Source organism: Taurulus bubalis (assembly GCF_910589615.1).
Source record: "Taurulus bubalis genome assembly, chromosome: 19".
NCBI lineage: Eukaryota > Metazoa > Chordata > Actinopteri > Perciformes > Cottidae > Taurulus > Taurulus bubalis.
Genome location: NC_136607.1, coordinates 14,036,955 through 14,050,397, shown reverse-complemented (window position 1 = coordinate 14,050,397; position 13,443 = coordinate 14,036,955). Strand labels below are relative to the sequence as shown.

Genomic DNA, 13,443 nt, shown 5'->3' with positions numbered 1-13,443 from the left:
CATTTTGCAGCATTTAAAATATATAAATATCACAACCTTCAAATTACAGCCACTACATTCATATACATACTTTGTAATCATTATGTCTTCAGAATAACGTAAAATATTGATGAAATGAGAGTTGATAGAATAAAGAGTAGCGGCAGATCATGTGCACCACGTTTTGCGGATGTATTAGATATCTTAAATTTGATTTCATTTTGAGTACTTAAAAATGTGCATAATTGTCAGATATACATCACCACAAATCATAGCAGGCATTCGCATATCTGTCAACTATAAATAATGGCAGCATAAATTGCAGTTCTCCAGTCACGTCTCCAGCAGACAGACAGTGATCAGAATGTGCAGAGGAGGCAAAGTCCAGCAAAAGGCATGGATCTATAAACACAGAGAACAAGGGCTTTGCTCCTCCAATATTGATTCAGTATGGATGTGAGACCTGCTTTGGAGTGCAAACCTACAATCAGGATGGAAAACACGTGTCAATACAGCAGACATGTTTTATACATTTAGATGTTGAAAGTCAGCGCCACTTTATTCACTGAAATATTTTGTGAAGCAAGTGTAACTTTGGCCTCATGATTAGCAGCTGTGCTCATTCATTTGATTTGTAGCATTTAGCATACATAGAGTTAACACAGACAACAATGTTCATTAAACATTTTAGAATAGCTTCATGTTATTCTGAAGAATTAACATGTTTTAATTCAAGTTTGAGTATTACATTCAGTACATTTACTGTAGTTGTACATGTAATAGTATGAATAACAATAATATAAATATAATAATAATGATAATAATGATACAGAAGACAAGTGGTTAAAGAAGACACATGTTAAAACAAGCCAGTATTATGAAATGCAATTTGTATGTTCTCTTCATCAAAGATAGATTTCCAGCAAAGATAATGATCAACCTGAGGCAAACATAAGTGAATAGATTCCATAATCTGTGTCATATATTAAGAATGATTACTATTATTAATATGAACTGTTTTAGCTTTAAAATAAAACATTTTGAACTATAGATATAATACAATTCATGATCCAGCAAGCTCTGTGTTTTTAGTGATACTGTCTTACTTCTAACAGACAACAACTAGCAGTACAATACAGAAACCACCTTCACAGCTTCATATGAAAACTTAAAATGTAACGGATAAAAAAATACCGTATCAAATTAGTTGTCGACCAAATTTCATTAGGAAATACACCTGTAAAAACCAATGGCTTCTCATAGAGTCTTACACATAATACCTACCTGTCAAGTGCTATGTATGATTTTTGGTGCACTGTCTGCAAGGAGGTACAGAATACAAAGAGGGGACTTTAATACCAAGTGGTCAGAAAACCTCGTTGATTAAAGCCTTGTTACCCAGGGAGCACTCACTAGCTAATAGAGACATAAAAACCTTTGAATAGTAGTTTTACAGTACACTGACACCTTAACCATTTTTTGCAAATGGTTTGCCGCCAACTTTTATTTGGCTCGTCGCCTGATATCACATAACTGTTTCCTATGATATATAGCAGTTGTCCTAGAACCAAAACAAAAACATGTGTTAGGATCCTATGAGAAAATGTAGCATTGCGTTTGCTTGTAGAATTTGGCAAATTACCATACATGAAATTCACATTTAGAAAAAAAAAACATGCCTGACTCCTAAATGAATGAGACGGAGAGGGCTCTGTGCTACCGGGCCTGCAATTGATGGGCTTATAATGACGATGTGACTCATGGGCTATTTGCTGCCGCAACAGTGATAACATTACACTGCAGTCATGAGTGATTGTTGATTCATATTAAGCATGGCTTATGTTCTAGTTGGATGGAGCAATAGCTGAGTTGTGATGGTGCTTGGGGGAGTGGAGTAGGGTAAGGGTAGATAAAGTCAGAACTTTGGGTCAAATGGCTCTTTTATGCAGCCTTGCTTGTCTTGCAGAGATATCCAGTCAAATAAAAATGCTAACCCTACCCCGACCTGTCCTGTAATACCACTTGCTTGTACCTTAAGATGTGACAGTGAGTCACGGTAGCAACCAGTTTGCCCCCAGTCGGGGAAGACTAAGAAGTAGAGCTGCCCCAAGGGCTTATCAATAAAGTTGAAGATACAAGGTCCTTGTTTATTAGATTCAATCTAGAAAGTGGCAGAAACAATAAAACTTTCTTTCTTACTCCCCTCCATCAGGAGAATACTCTGGCGCGAGGAGGGTGTGAGCAGTGGCTCCGGGAGATGGATAAAACCTCAGTTAGAAGTTAGCTGTAGCATCTCACATTCAGCTAGTGCAAACCACAGCACTGGGTAACGGCTGCAACAGAAAGTTTGCTGATCTGGCGGGAAGTTGGGCGGCTCCCCTGGGTTCGGATCTCCAGCACTGGGGCTCGTGCAGGCTTAATTTAAGTTGCTACAGCTCTGCTAACTGAATGTCTGTCCATCTACCAAAGCTAAAATTGCGGATTGGATCGGATGACGGTTTGGATCATTGATCAGATCAGCACAAAAGGGGAGCAAATATAACTTATAGAGATCCCTGATCACGATTGTTTGCCAAGATACTAATTGCAGATCACTGATGATCGGATCATACTCATTGCGCTTTTAAATGAAAATGTAAAAGTATCTGCAGTATATCAAAACCTTTATGCTTTGAAAAAAATGTTAAGCATTATTTGATTTACTGTGTCGTTATCAGACTACTAATGAAGCAGCCGGAAAGTACGTGAACATCAGGGCAACCAGCAGGACATAAAACAATCAGTCTTTGATGACATCAGACATCTGTGCAGGCAGTAATGCCAAGTGTTCTCATTATAAACTCAGTCGTCTTTTCATCAGTGAGAAATACAAACAATTGTTTGATTGTTATTGGACTCCTACAGGTTTCACATGCTGTGCAAGCTGCAATGGTTTGAATACTGAAAACACATTTATAGAGTGCTACATGTAAAATTGGTCCCTAAGGAGCTCTTATTGCTAAATAAAACCCATTAGTAATCAAAATCAGTTATTGGCAAAATGTCAAACACGAGATATGCTTTGAACTGCAATGAATAGCTTTCTCTATGTGTGCATATCCTTTGTGTAGGCTACGTCCAATTGCTTGCCACTAAATGTGTTGGCTAATAGACTACGTGCATAGTGGCTGGCTGAAATGATCAAACCTTTCATCCTTGATATTCTGTTCTGTCTCACTGAGCCTTTGCACTACTTAAGAGGTGTTATAGCTACATGTGAATGTTAATCAAAACCAAGACATATCGCAATTGTGCTGCTGGCGCCTTTAGCAGAACTTTAGCCTTATTATTTACCTGAGACCCACCTATCCAGAAAAACATTGTCTGAAAGAAAGGCTTTTGTTCCTCTTTTGGATAAGAAAATGTGCCTAAACCGCACATAAAAGTAAAAAGTAGAGCAAATATACATTTTATCAAAAGGTAATTAACACATAATTTATTTATGACTAGATTGCAGCTCTTTTATTAACTAGAAAAAAAATCCCAGAACCCATTCAACATATTATCCTTACTTACTGATTTATAAATCACTCTTCAGTTCCCCTTTGTGTTAAAATCTGTATACATCAAATACATGAGTTCTCTTCCAGCTACCCCGAACCACTGGGCTGCACATCTCTGATGATTTCCCCGCTAGTGTACCAATTTTTCCTTGTGCCTTCATTTAGTAAATCTTTAGCGGGCAAACATAAATCATTTCATAGAACGGACATGGTCCTGCACTTTACATCAGTAGGGTTCTCAAACATAAACATAAGGAATATAGTCAATACAAAGAGAGGTCCCTTCCCACTGAGAACAATGGGATGGGCAGGGTGTTTTAATGGAAAAAATAAAATAAAGAAATTACAAGTGAGTGCCTTCCTGCGGAAATATGCAAGATGAAGTACGATTTGAAATTGTTTATACAGGCTTACATGCTATCACAGCTGCACATGAGTGTGCATGTGGCGTGTGAACTGCATATTCAGTCATGCATGAAGTGTGCAAGTGTGCATTCCTACTGGGGAGTGTGCTTACTGCATCCCTCGCAAGGTCACCTATCCATACAGTTACTCTGATTTACACCAGCGCTCAATATGCGTATTCCTGATGATGCTGCAGTGCTGTGGGTGCTGGTAGTGCAGCTGCCACAGCCATACTATCCTATTTCTTGTTTCACAGTCCAGTCAAGTGAGCCTCATGTGAAATGTGAAAGGGAAATGTAACATTTATACAACATGACCCCGATTTTTGTCGATTGCTGTAGCCAGGTTTGGAACAGTTTACATCTAATTTTCATTTTGCCACAAGCAAGCAGAATTACATGCAGTGTTGCTTCAATTGTGCTTTTGAGAGTAACTACAGTTATTCAAAATGCCCCAAAGTTGTGGATTTTCTCAGTATCATTCAAAACAAAGGCGTTAAATAAGAAATGGCTTTTCCAAAGAATGCTAAATTACAAGAAAGGCTATAGAAATATCAGAGCAATGAGCTATGTGTTCCTCAAATATTGTTGCCGTATCCCTCTAATGGGACCTACAGTAACACTGTAGCCATATATATGATATGAACAAGGCAGACAAAATGTCCTCAGAGATCTTCTACTATCAGGCTTTGAGAATTACTGAGGAGAACGTCTCTTCATTTCTATGTATCCAGAAATAGCAAGTCATTAAGAGTATGGCAGGTGATGGGCGTATTATAGGAGGGCTCAGCAGAGGCAATGTGTAATGAAGACAGTTCAACCTTACAGTATTCTTCCCCGTCCCACTCACACATCGTATTCCCTTCATCCATTGTTTTCTTTATCTCACATAGCTTCAAACCACCTTTTTATTCTCTTCGGTCTTTCAAGTTGAAAGGCAACTTGGGGACACAGTATAATGTGAGGTTTGCTTGCTGGGAGATGCAATATACTCCTCTCAGTATGGTTTGAAAATCAGAAGTGAGGAGACACTGCTCCCATCACAAGTTGCAGGAATTATAGAAATAATGAGAGCTCCATATGCTGTGATATTTTTAATGAACGTGGTGAAAAGTGGTTTTATTGCACAACTGAGCCAGTCAATACAGATCCAAAAGTGGATTTCTAACGCATACAATTCCTCCTTCTCCGTTCTCGCAGTGCTACAATACTTTAGTTTATAGAAAGGGAGACCCTTTTGTTTGTACATTAGCACATTATAGAACAGTGTTATATGTTTAAATTCATACATGGTATACAGCTATATGCAAATGTAAAACAACTTGCAAAAGACTTTCATGAAACATGTAGTGATTTTGACATTTTTGGGAAGATTTGAATTAGGCACAATGATATCCTTTGACATTTGTCTTTTTTTGTTTTGAGAGGCCTACAAATATCCTTGATAATTAAAAGCGTTCCAAATGAATGTAAGTCTATTTTGCAATTACTCTGTTAGAATATTTGCATTGCTTGGTGTAACAACAGCAAGTCAGCCTTTGCCACCCATGTTGACTGTTGAAAGTTCCAAACTCTGCATTTAAGGAGCTATAAATAGTCAAACTCCAGGATTCGAATGAGATTTTAATTGCCGTTTTACTAAAGGCAGGTGCATCGTGAAGGTCATCCATACAAGAGAATAGGATGTGTGCTAAAACACATGGACAGGCCTGGCATCAATTTTTAAGATAAATACATGCGGTGCATTCAGTATGTTTCTTGCTCGGGGTTCCTAATGAGACTGGATCAACTGAGCCCCTTTGAATCACTTGAAGTGATACACATTTATACTCTTATTATAGGATATGTATAATGAGAGAAGTGCATAATATGCTAAATACCTAGCTTGTGTCCTTCTACTACAGTGCTACTGATGATATATGTAGCTGACAGAGACAAGCTCATATATGATTCATTTTTATATAAAAAGGAATAAGTGATGGAATTGAGTCTCAACACACAAACACATGTCCAAAACTCACATTCAACCTACACACCGCTGATACACTGCAGCTGTATTGCATGTGTGTCACTAGGGTGAATTTTGCATTTTGAAAAACAAAGAAGTTATCCCAGAATGGAGAAACTTAGTTTTCCAACATTTGGCACTTGGGGAATAATGAATTTGGTTTCCAACAGAAAATATAGAAACAGGAGAATTGTAGGATCTCATGTGCATCATCTCTTATTTACTTGCTTAGATGATTTTCTTGATGACAGATGACAATTAGAGAGGATGTTCCAGAACCGTGGTTTCTGACTGTGGGCTGTGATACAGTCTGGGCCCACTGGGATTCCACTGTTATGTTCTGCTTAATAATCCAAATCCTCTAAATCCCCCTCGGCCCACTTCAGTCCTTTGATTGCTCCTTGTATTTTTATTGCGTTATACTCCATTTTCATAATCTGGTGCACAGCACTCTTATGGTGTGTGCTGGAGAGAATGAAAAGAGAGAGGCGAACAAGCGCTGCATACTGCCCTCCTAAAGTCATTCAGATTACAAGGGTCAGTCTCTAATCCATAAAGCTGGGGATGTCTGCTCCCAACTTGGAATAATAATTCTTGGAGAAAAATTACTGTATGGTAAACTGGCTGTGGCAAGCTGCACTCATGTTTATGCACATCCATTTGAGTGTGTGATTTGTGTGCAACGACTAATGTGGTTTGTGAGTATGCCTGCTTTGCCACCTGGGAAAATGTCCAATGGTGACAGAGGACATATAGTCACTTGTCTGAGTCCCCATAGATCATGCAACACTATCTCTGGAAGGAAGTTATTCATTTGGCGATAAGCACAACAAAAATGGAGGAAAAAGAGCACCGTCAGCAGCCATCAAGATGTTAGAGTGTGATAGGCAAGTCTAGCTCTGTAATCAATCTGCACATTCACTTTATGCAAGGCCATACCGTGTATTTCAAAGTCCATTGCTTGGCTGGAAATAAATAAAGAAGGGAACGTGGAAAGTGTTGACTAGTTGATCCAGTGAAAAATGCATATATTCATGAATGTGTTCAGTCAAATGCGATAAACTAGTTGTCAAGAAATAGCTCCCAATAGTTGTTCTTGAACCAGGAATACATATGTTCTTTTATTAAAGTCAAATTGCACTAATATAGGCCTGTTTGTGCTAACAAGTTTCATAGAAAGAAAACAGGCTGAACTTTACAGCATTATAGTTTATTAATTCAGTGGGTGTGTGTAAAGGGAAGCATATTCCATCGAGTAAACTTCATTAAAGAGCAGTAGCTGTGTAAAGACTTTAACATATAGTATTTTTTATAGGTTCTAATATTACATTCATATTGAGAAATGTTTCTATGGCACTCCGTATTGAATGTATTATTGCCACTAAACTTTGCAACAAGAATGACACTCCAATGCAACAGTACTACTGTCATATACTATTAGTATCACTTTACCACCCAAAGATTAAAAGATGTAGTGTGATAAAATCACACAGTACAAACAGCAATCATGTGACAGCACTGTGATGTGAATACTATGTATCTGAGGATGATGAAAATTAGTAGAATATATTCTTGAAACTAAGATTGCAACATTCTCCTATGAGTTTGGCTCCCCATGAGTTTGCATCCCCCCCAACAGCCTGATGCCAAGGGTACGATATACATCTGTCTAATTTCTTGCTTGTCAGCCCACCATCTGGTGCAATATCAACATTAACGACAGGAAAAATGGTTTCTCACTGTCAGTCATACACACACACACACACACACACACACACACACACACACACACACACACACACACACATACACACACACACTAGTGTAGAATGCTCAAGTTATTGTGGCCATCGGAGGTGGACATCTTACTCACATTGGTCATTTTTGTTTACCTATCAAAGTGATGTTTTTGTCAGGTGAAGCCTGAGACGTGAAGCCTTTTCTCAAGATCCCAATTAAGTCTTTAGCAGATTTCAATAATTAGTTTCAAGTACAAGTAGCTGGTCAATTGTTGGTGTTTGTGTAAATATGGTGCAGCTGATGTACTGAGAGCCCAATGGCTCGCATTAAGCAAAGAAGTATAAACTCAGCGTCTGTGTCAGAAAAGGCCTCACTCCCCTCCTTTGGATCTGTTTGGAACACCCTCTAACTGCACCCAAGCCTGTACTCATATTAGTGTAATGGTCATTTATTAGACAAATCTTAAAACATATATTTGAGGAACATTAGTACAGGTCTAAGGTGAGATTATTATTTATTATTCACTTCTACAATTATCTTTGTAATCCATTCTATTTTCTTTCCCGTTTCTGGGATTTCTTGTTCAAAGTCAAAGCAGCTATATGCAATGTTTTTGTATTTACCATGAATCACATTACTTTTTTTAATCTGAAGCGGGTTGCACGTGCACAGAAAATAAACACCTATCTCTACAGTTCAGTTTGGCGGAACATATGAGCCTTTCAGCTCATTGTTGTTGTTTTTTGGCCTGCAGCTTTACTGTTTTCTTTTCAGTGAAAAGCTATGAAAAAAAACACTGTACGCTACCTACCAGCACTAAATCCACCAAGATCCTGCTAAGAATCCGAAAATACGACCACATCACCCCTGTTCTGAAATCACTACACTGGCTCCCCATCCCACACAGAATTGAGTATAAACTCTCCCTCCCTAAAGCCCATAAAATATTTTTTATGGGCTTTGCTTTTAAATATATCTTTAAAATGTTCTTGTTTTATTCTGTTCTGTAGCACTTTGAGATTGCTCAAATATAAAGTGCATTACAAATGCAATGTATTATTATTATTATTACTAAATGACCGACAAACAAAAACTAGCTCGTAAACATTTAGTGACTTAAGAGACAGACAGCACAAACAGCGAATATGGGATTTGATATTAGATTTACATTGACCAAGTGGCAAGAAACAAGACTCTTAATGGATTGTAATGCTGCTAACAAATTCACCATATCAACCTAAAAAGTGAAAGATAACAACACAGTATGTCAATCATGTGACAACAGCTTTTTTCCGCTGCCCCCAAGTGGCCAAGAAAATCAGTTAGTGCGGTTTGAACTCCCGAGACTTTTTTTCAACACCGTCGACAGACACATGCTGATCACACAATTGTAACCCAGGTTAATAGAACCTTAAACAAATACAAGGTTAAACAATAACTCTCCGAATGGTGGTTTACACTGTTGGTTTTACTTGTTTAATGTATGTACTGTTCCTTTAAGAAATACAGCACCCAACGTTACTGCAGCGCCGCTTGCTGGTGTGAGAGAGAGAGAGAGAGAGGGACAATACAGCGCGAGCGCGGTAGATCGCGGGAGACGACCAGAAGGAGAGATCGCAAACGAGTAAAGAGTCAAGCAAATAAGTTCACAAATACGTTTGAAGAGTATAAGCTTTAATGTTCCGTACTTGGACGATTTTATCTCCCTGTTGCTGGAAGGGGTTCGATTGAGTTTTGAATCAGGATTTGGTGAGTTAAAAACTGTACTTTTCACGTGTCAAGTTAGTATGCTATTTCCCTGTGTTTCTTAAGTTGAATGTGGAGCCAAAATGTCCCGTAGCTAAATTAAGACGGTGGGAATAAGTTCATATCGTGTAGTTTGTTCATTTGTCTGTTTGTAAAGTGAACTGAGAAGCTACATGCAGCAGGCATGTTCAAGGTTAGCCTGGTTAGCATGGTTCAGTGAACAGCGCCGCCATTTTGTGTGGTTCAGATGATTAATCTGTATTTAGGTGCTAGTTCTATTAAAACAATTAATTCTGTGATTGAATGTGTACGATTAAAATATCTGTATGTGTATGGCACTGTTGTACAACAGGCCAGGTTTTTATAGTGAGATGATCGCTTGGTGTTTATACACCGGAAGCCGGGAAACGAAGATGGCGAGCCACCCATAGAAGAGAAATTGAGTTGGACGGCATTGCTTCTGCCAGACGAAACTACAATCCTTGGATAAGGACACACTGATTCATACACCTGAGTCGTGGTAGGACTGGGACTTTCAATATTTTGCTGCAACACGCAGTGGAATTAATTTGGAGAGCAAAAGACTTTGCAAAAGGACTTTACTTGTGAAATTGCATTAATGATCATATAGTGTATGTCATTGTGCGAGAGTTTGGGATTTTGTTTCTATATTGAGTTGTTTGTTATTTTCCATTGATTTTGTGCCAAACCGGCAATGCAAATGGGATTGTCTTATTGTAAAGTCTGAATTTATTTACTAGTTAAGTAAATTAATGAAAAGTTAAGACTAAACGGTTAAATATATCCAAATATGATAGAATGAGAACTGAGTCAACTAAAAGAGACAAGATAAACTAAATAACCACTTAAAAGACTTAAAGTAGGATTATTTATCTTGATCTCAAATAGGTTTAAATCAAACCAAAGTTAGATAAAACGGAGACATATTTATTTATATTATATCATTTATATTTATATTTTTCTGAGGTTTTGGTATTTATTTTGGATGTTTTCAAGGGATTCAATTGCACAATTCCACTGTCTTTATCTGTGAGGTAACGTGATATGGTGCAGATGTGTATGTTTTTATTTTCTACATAAATCAATCTGCCGTTCAAACATAACTCCTTGGTCTGTGGTCTGTTACTTCTGATTTTAACTAGTTTTAAACTGCTCCTCCGAACCTAGTATCTGGTCCTAGCTTTCTGCAAATACAGTAAAGTGTTACACAATGTTTAGCTCATGAGCCACCGTGTGTCGACGGTACTAAATACAATGCAGTACAATTCTAAAGAAACTTATCCTTACTGTAGACACAATATGTATTTCTGTACTTAAACATAAACAAAACAGCTGTCAACAAAATGTCTTCTGGCATGTTCAAAGTATAGGTCTGCGACTTAACAATGGCATTTTTTTTTCCATTTCTGTTCTCAACAAAGACCCGCATAAAACACTTGAGGCTTTTTGTGAGATTCATCCAGTATCTCCTTTAATCTCATTTGCTGATCTCTTTAAGCTTTTTGGAACATTGTAGAAGTACTATTAGGAGCTACCATGAACAACTTAATGAGCAGAGGCAACTGAAAAGAGGAGATATTTCTCCCTTTGCTGTCCTTTCTTTTCAAGCAAATGTGGGAACTGTAGATTTTAAAGCAGCCTCTTCACAACTGAATAACGTCATTATTTCTTTTGACAGAGGTCTGTGGATGGGGAACAAGAACCACTGCTAACCGAACAAGGACATAGTTCAAGAAAAATTGACATACATTTTTATCCTTCAAATAAAAAGTTGTTTAAAGTGTCTCAAAGAAATACCATCCTTGCAACACATTGGAAATTTCACCAGCCGCTTCATTAAAGGTCTAGTGCAGGGGTGCCCAATACGTCGTTTGCGATCTACCAGTCGATCGCGGAGGTAGTGCGGGTAGATCGCATGCCATTTAAAAAATAATAATAATTAAAAAAACTTTGGCGACAAAACCCAGCTCCCAGTGTGCAAATTAATGTCAATCACTACGGACGCTGCGCCCGTAATGGTTGGCCACTTGAATGGATGTATTGCCAAGTACAGGGAGATGTTTTCCCCGACTTCCTTAATTACCACTGCATAATACACCAACAAGCATTATGCGCTGCAACGCTAAACATGAAAGAGATCACGGATGTGGCAACAAAGATCGTCTAATCGAGCGAGAGCTCTTCAAAGACGGATGTTCTGTGCGCATCTGGAGAAGGACTGCAGCCACTCTGACTTCCTGCTGCACACTGATGTGAGATGGCTTATAGAGCTCTGTCCGGAGATACAGGAGTTTCTCCATGTTGTTAAACATGCAGAATACAACCAACTAAGAGTATGTCAATATGCTCACGTTTCTGAATTACAATTTAAAACGTGTGTAAATTGTGTGTTCCCCTGAAGGAGGGAGCAGCAAGACGTGGGACTGTAATAAGTCATTTTGATTTACTTTTCAACCCTTGCGCTTTAATTATCGGGTAGGATGGACAATTTTTTTAAACTTTTGGACTTTGAATGTCACTTGCAGCCCAGTTATTCTTTAGTTATTTTGCACTTTCAGAGGCTTGATTGCTATGTTGAGTTACCTTTAAAGCTTTATTTGTACTTTTTCTTTATTTTTAAAGCATATTTGCACTTTAATTTGTATTACTATTTAATTTATTTTTTATGATGATGTTCAGATCTTGTTACTCAAATACATTTGAAGTTCAAATTCCAACATTTTGAGTTACTATTCTTAATTTGCTATGGGAAATAATCATTAGTCATTAGATTAATCGAAAAAATAGTCGATAGATTAGTCGTTTATGAAAATAATCGTTAGTTGCAGCCCTAGAGTCAGCCTTTTCCCAAACACCGTTCCACCATGACTGATGACCATTTGGTCTGCCTGACGCTGACTACAAGCAGCTACTGTCCGGACTATGCAACCCTGCTGGTTCCAAGCAGTGAAGTCATCAGAGCAAAATGTAATGACCAAAAATGTACAAAATTGTATTGTGTCATAAGGGTTCATGCAGTTATGCAAAGTACGCCAATATTGTAAATATAAAGTATACTCTGTATATTTATACATTAATAATGCTTTATTTTGATATAAGCATTATTAATGTAGGTAGATCTTTTTGACTTGATCATTTTAAAAGTAGCTCGTGAGGCAAAAAAGTGTGGGCACCCCTGGTCTAGTGTGTAGGATGTGGCGGCTTCTAGCAGTGAAGTTGCAGATTGCAACAAACTGAAAATTGAAATTTGAAAATTGTGTGAACTCAGTGCAATTAGCACATGTGGAAGTCTGTGCTAATACTGTTACATTATCCACTGACAGCAGTAATGAGCAGATGCTACCGTCTTATTGCCGCCTGACATTATTAATGGCTGGGGGGGGGAGGGGAGGTCTTGCATATGTTGATAAGTGTAGCGTGCAGAAGTACAGAAGACTGTGAAGACCGAGACGGGAAATTATGACCATAAGCACATAATGTGCATGCAGATGTTTGCACACACACACACACACACACACACACACACACACACACACACACACACACACACACATTCGAACAATGTGCATGTGTTTGCTTCAAATGTGCATAAGTTGAATTTGAGTCTTAATTCTATTGCAGGTGACGGAGACACGGACGGGGCCCCTGGGATGCAGTAGCTATGACAATCTGGACTCAGTCAGCTCAATCCTCCTGCAGAGCCCTGAGAGCAAGATTCATCTGCAAGGTAAACAATCCCAGCATACCAATATTTTCCACATGCTGCCCAGAGTGCTGTTAGGACATTGTAGGGCAGCAGGGTCAACTCCATTTTATCCTCAAAAAGTAAAGGGCATCTATAGTCATACATAAAATAGTCTTAGTTGCTCAAAGGAAATGTGTGCCTTCTCGAGAATGAATGGCAATGCATTTTTTGTTTTAATTGGGCCTGGGATAGATTTGTTCCCCAATCCTTTGGGGACTGCAATACAATTATCTGTGGTTATAGATATTTGCTGTGTTA

At 38.3% G+C, this 13,443-nt stretch overlaps 1 protein-coding gene across 1 annotated transcript in view; it reads left to right on the top strand.

Moving 5' to 3' along the window:
* Positions 1-13,443, top strand: part of brinp1 (bone morphogenetic protein/retinoic acid inducible neural-specific 1) — a gene marked incomplete at both ends in the record, with an annotated part of 78,178 nt that overhangs the window by 37,721 nt on the left and 27,014 nt on the right. The window contains one exon of the mRNA XM_079235393.1: positions 13,062-13,167. Coding sequence (XP_079091519.1) covers positions 13,062-13,167 — 106 coding nt within the window. The remainder of the gene's footprint in view (positions 1-13,061; positions 13,168-13,443) is intronic.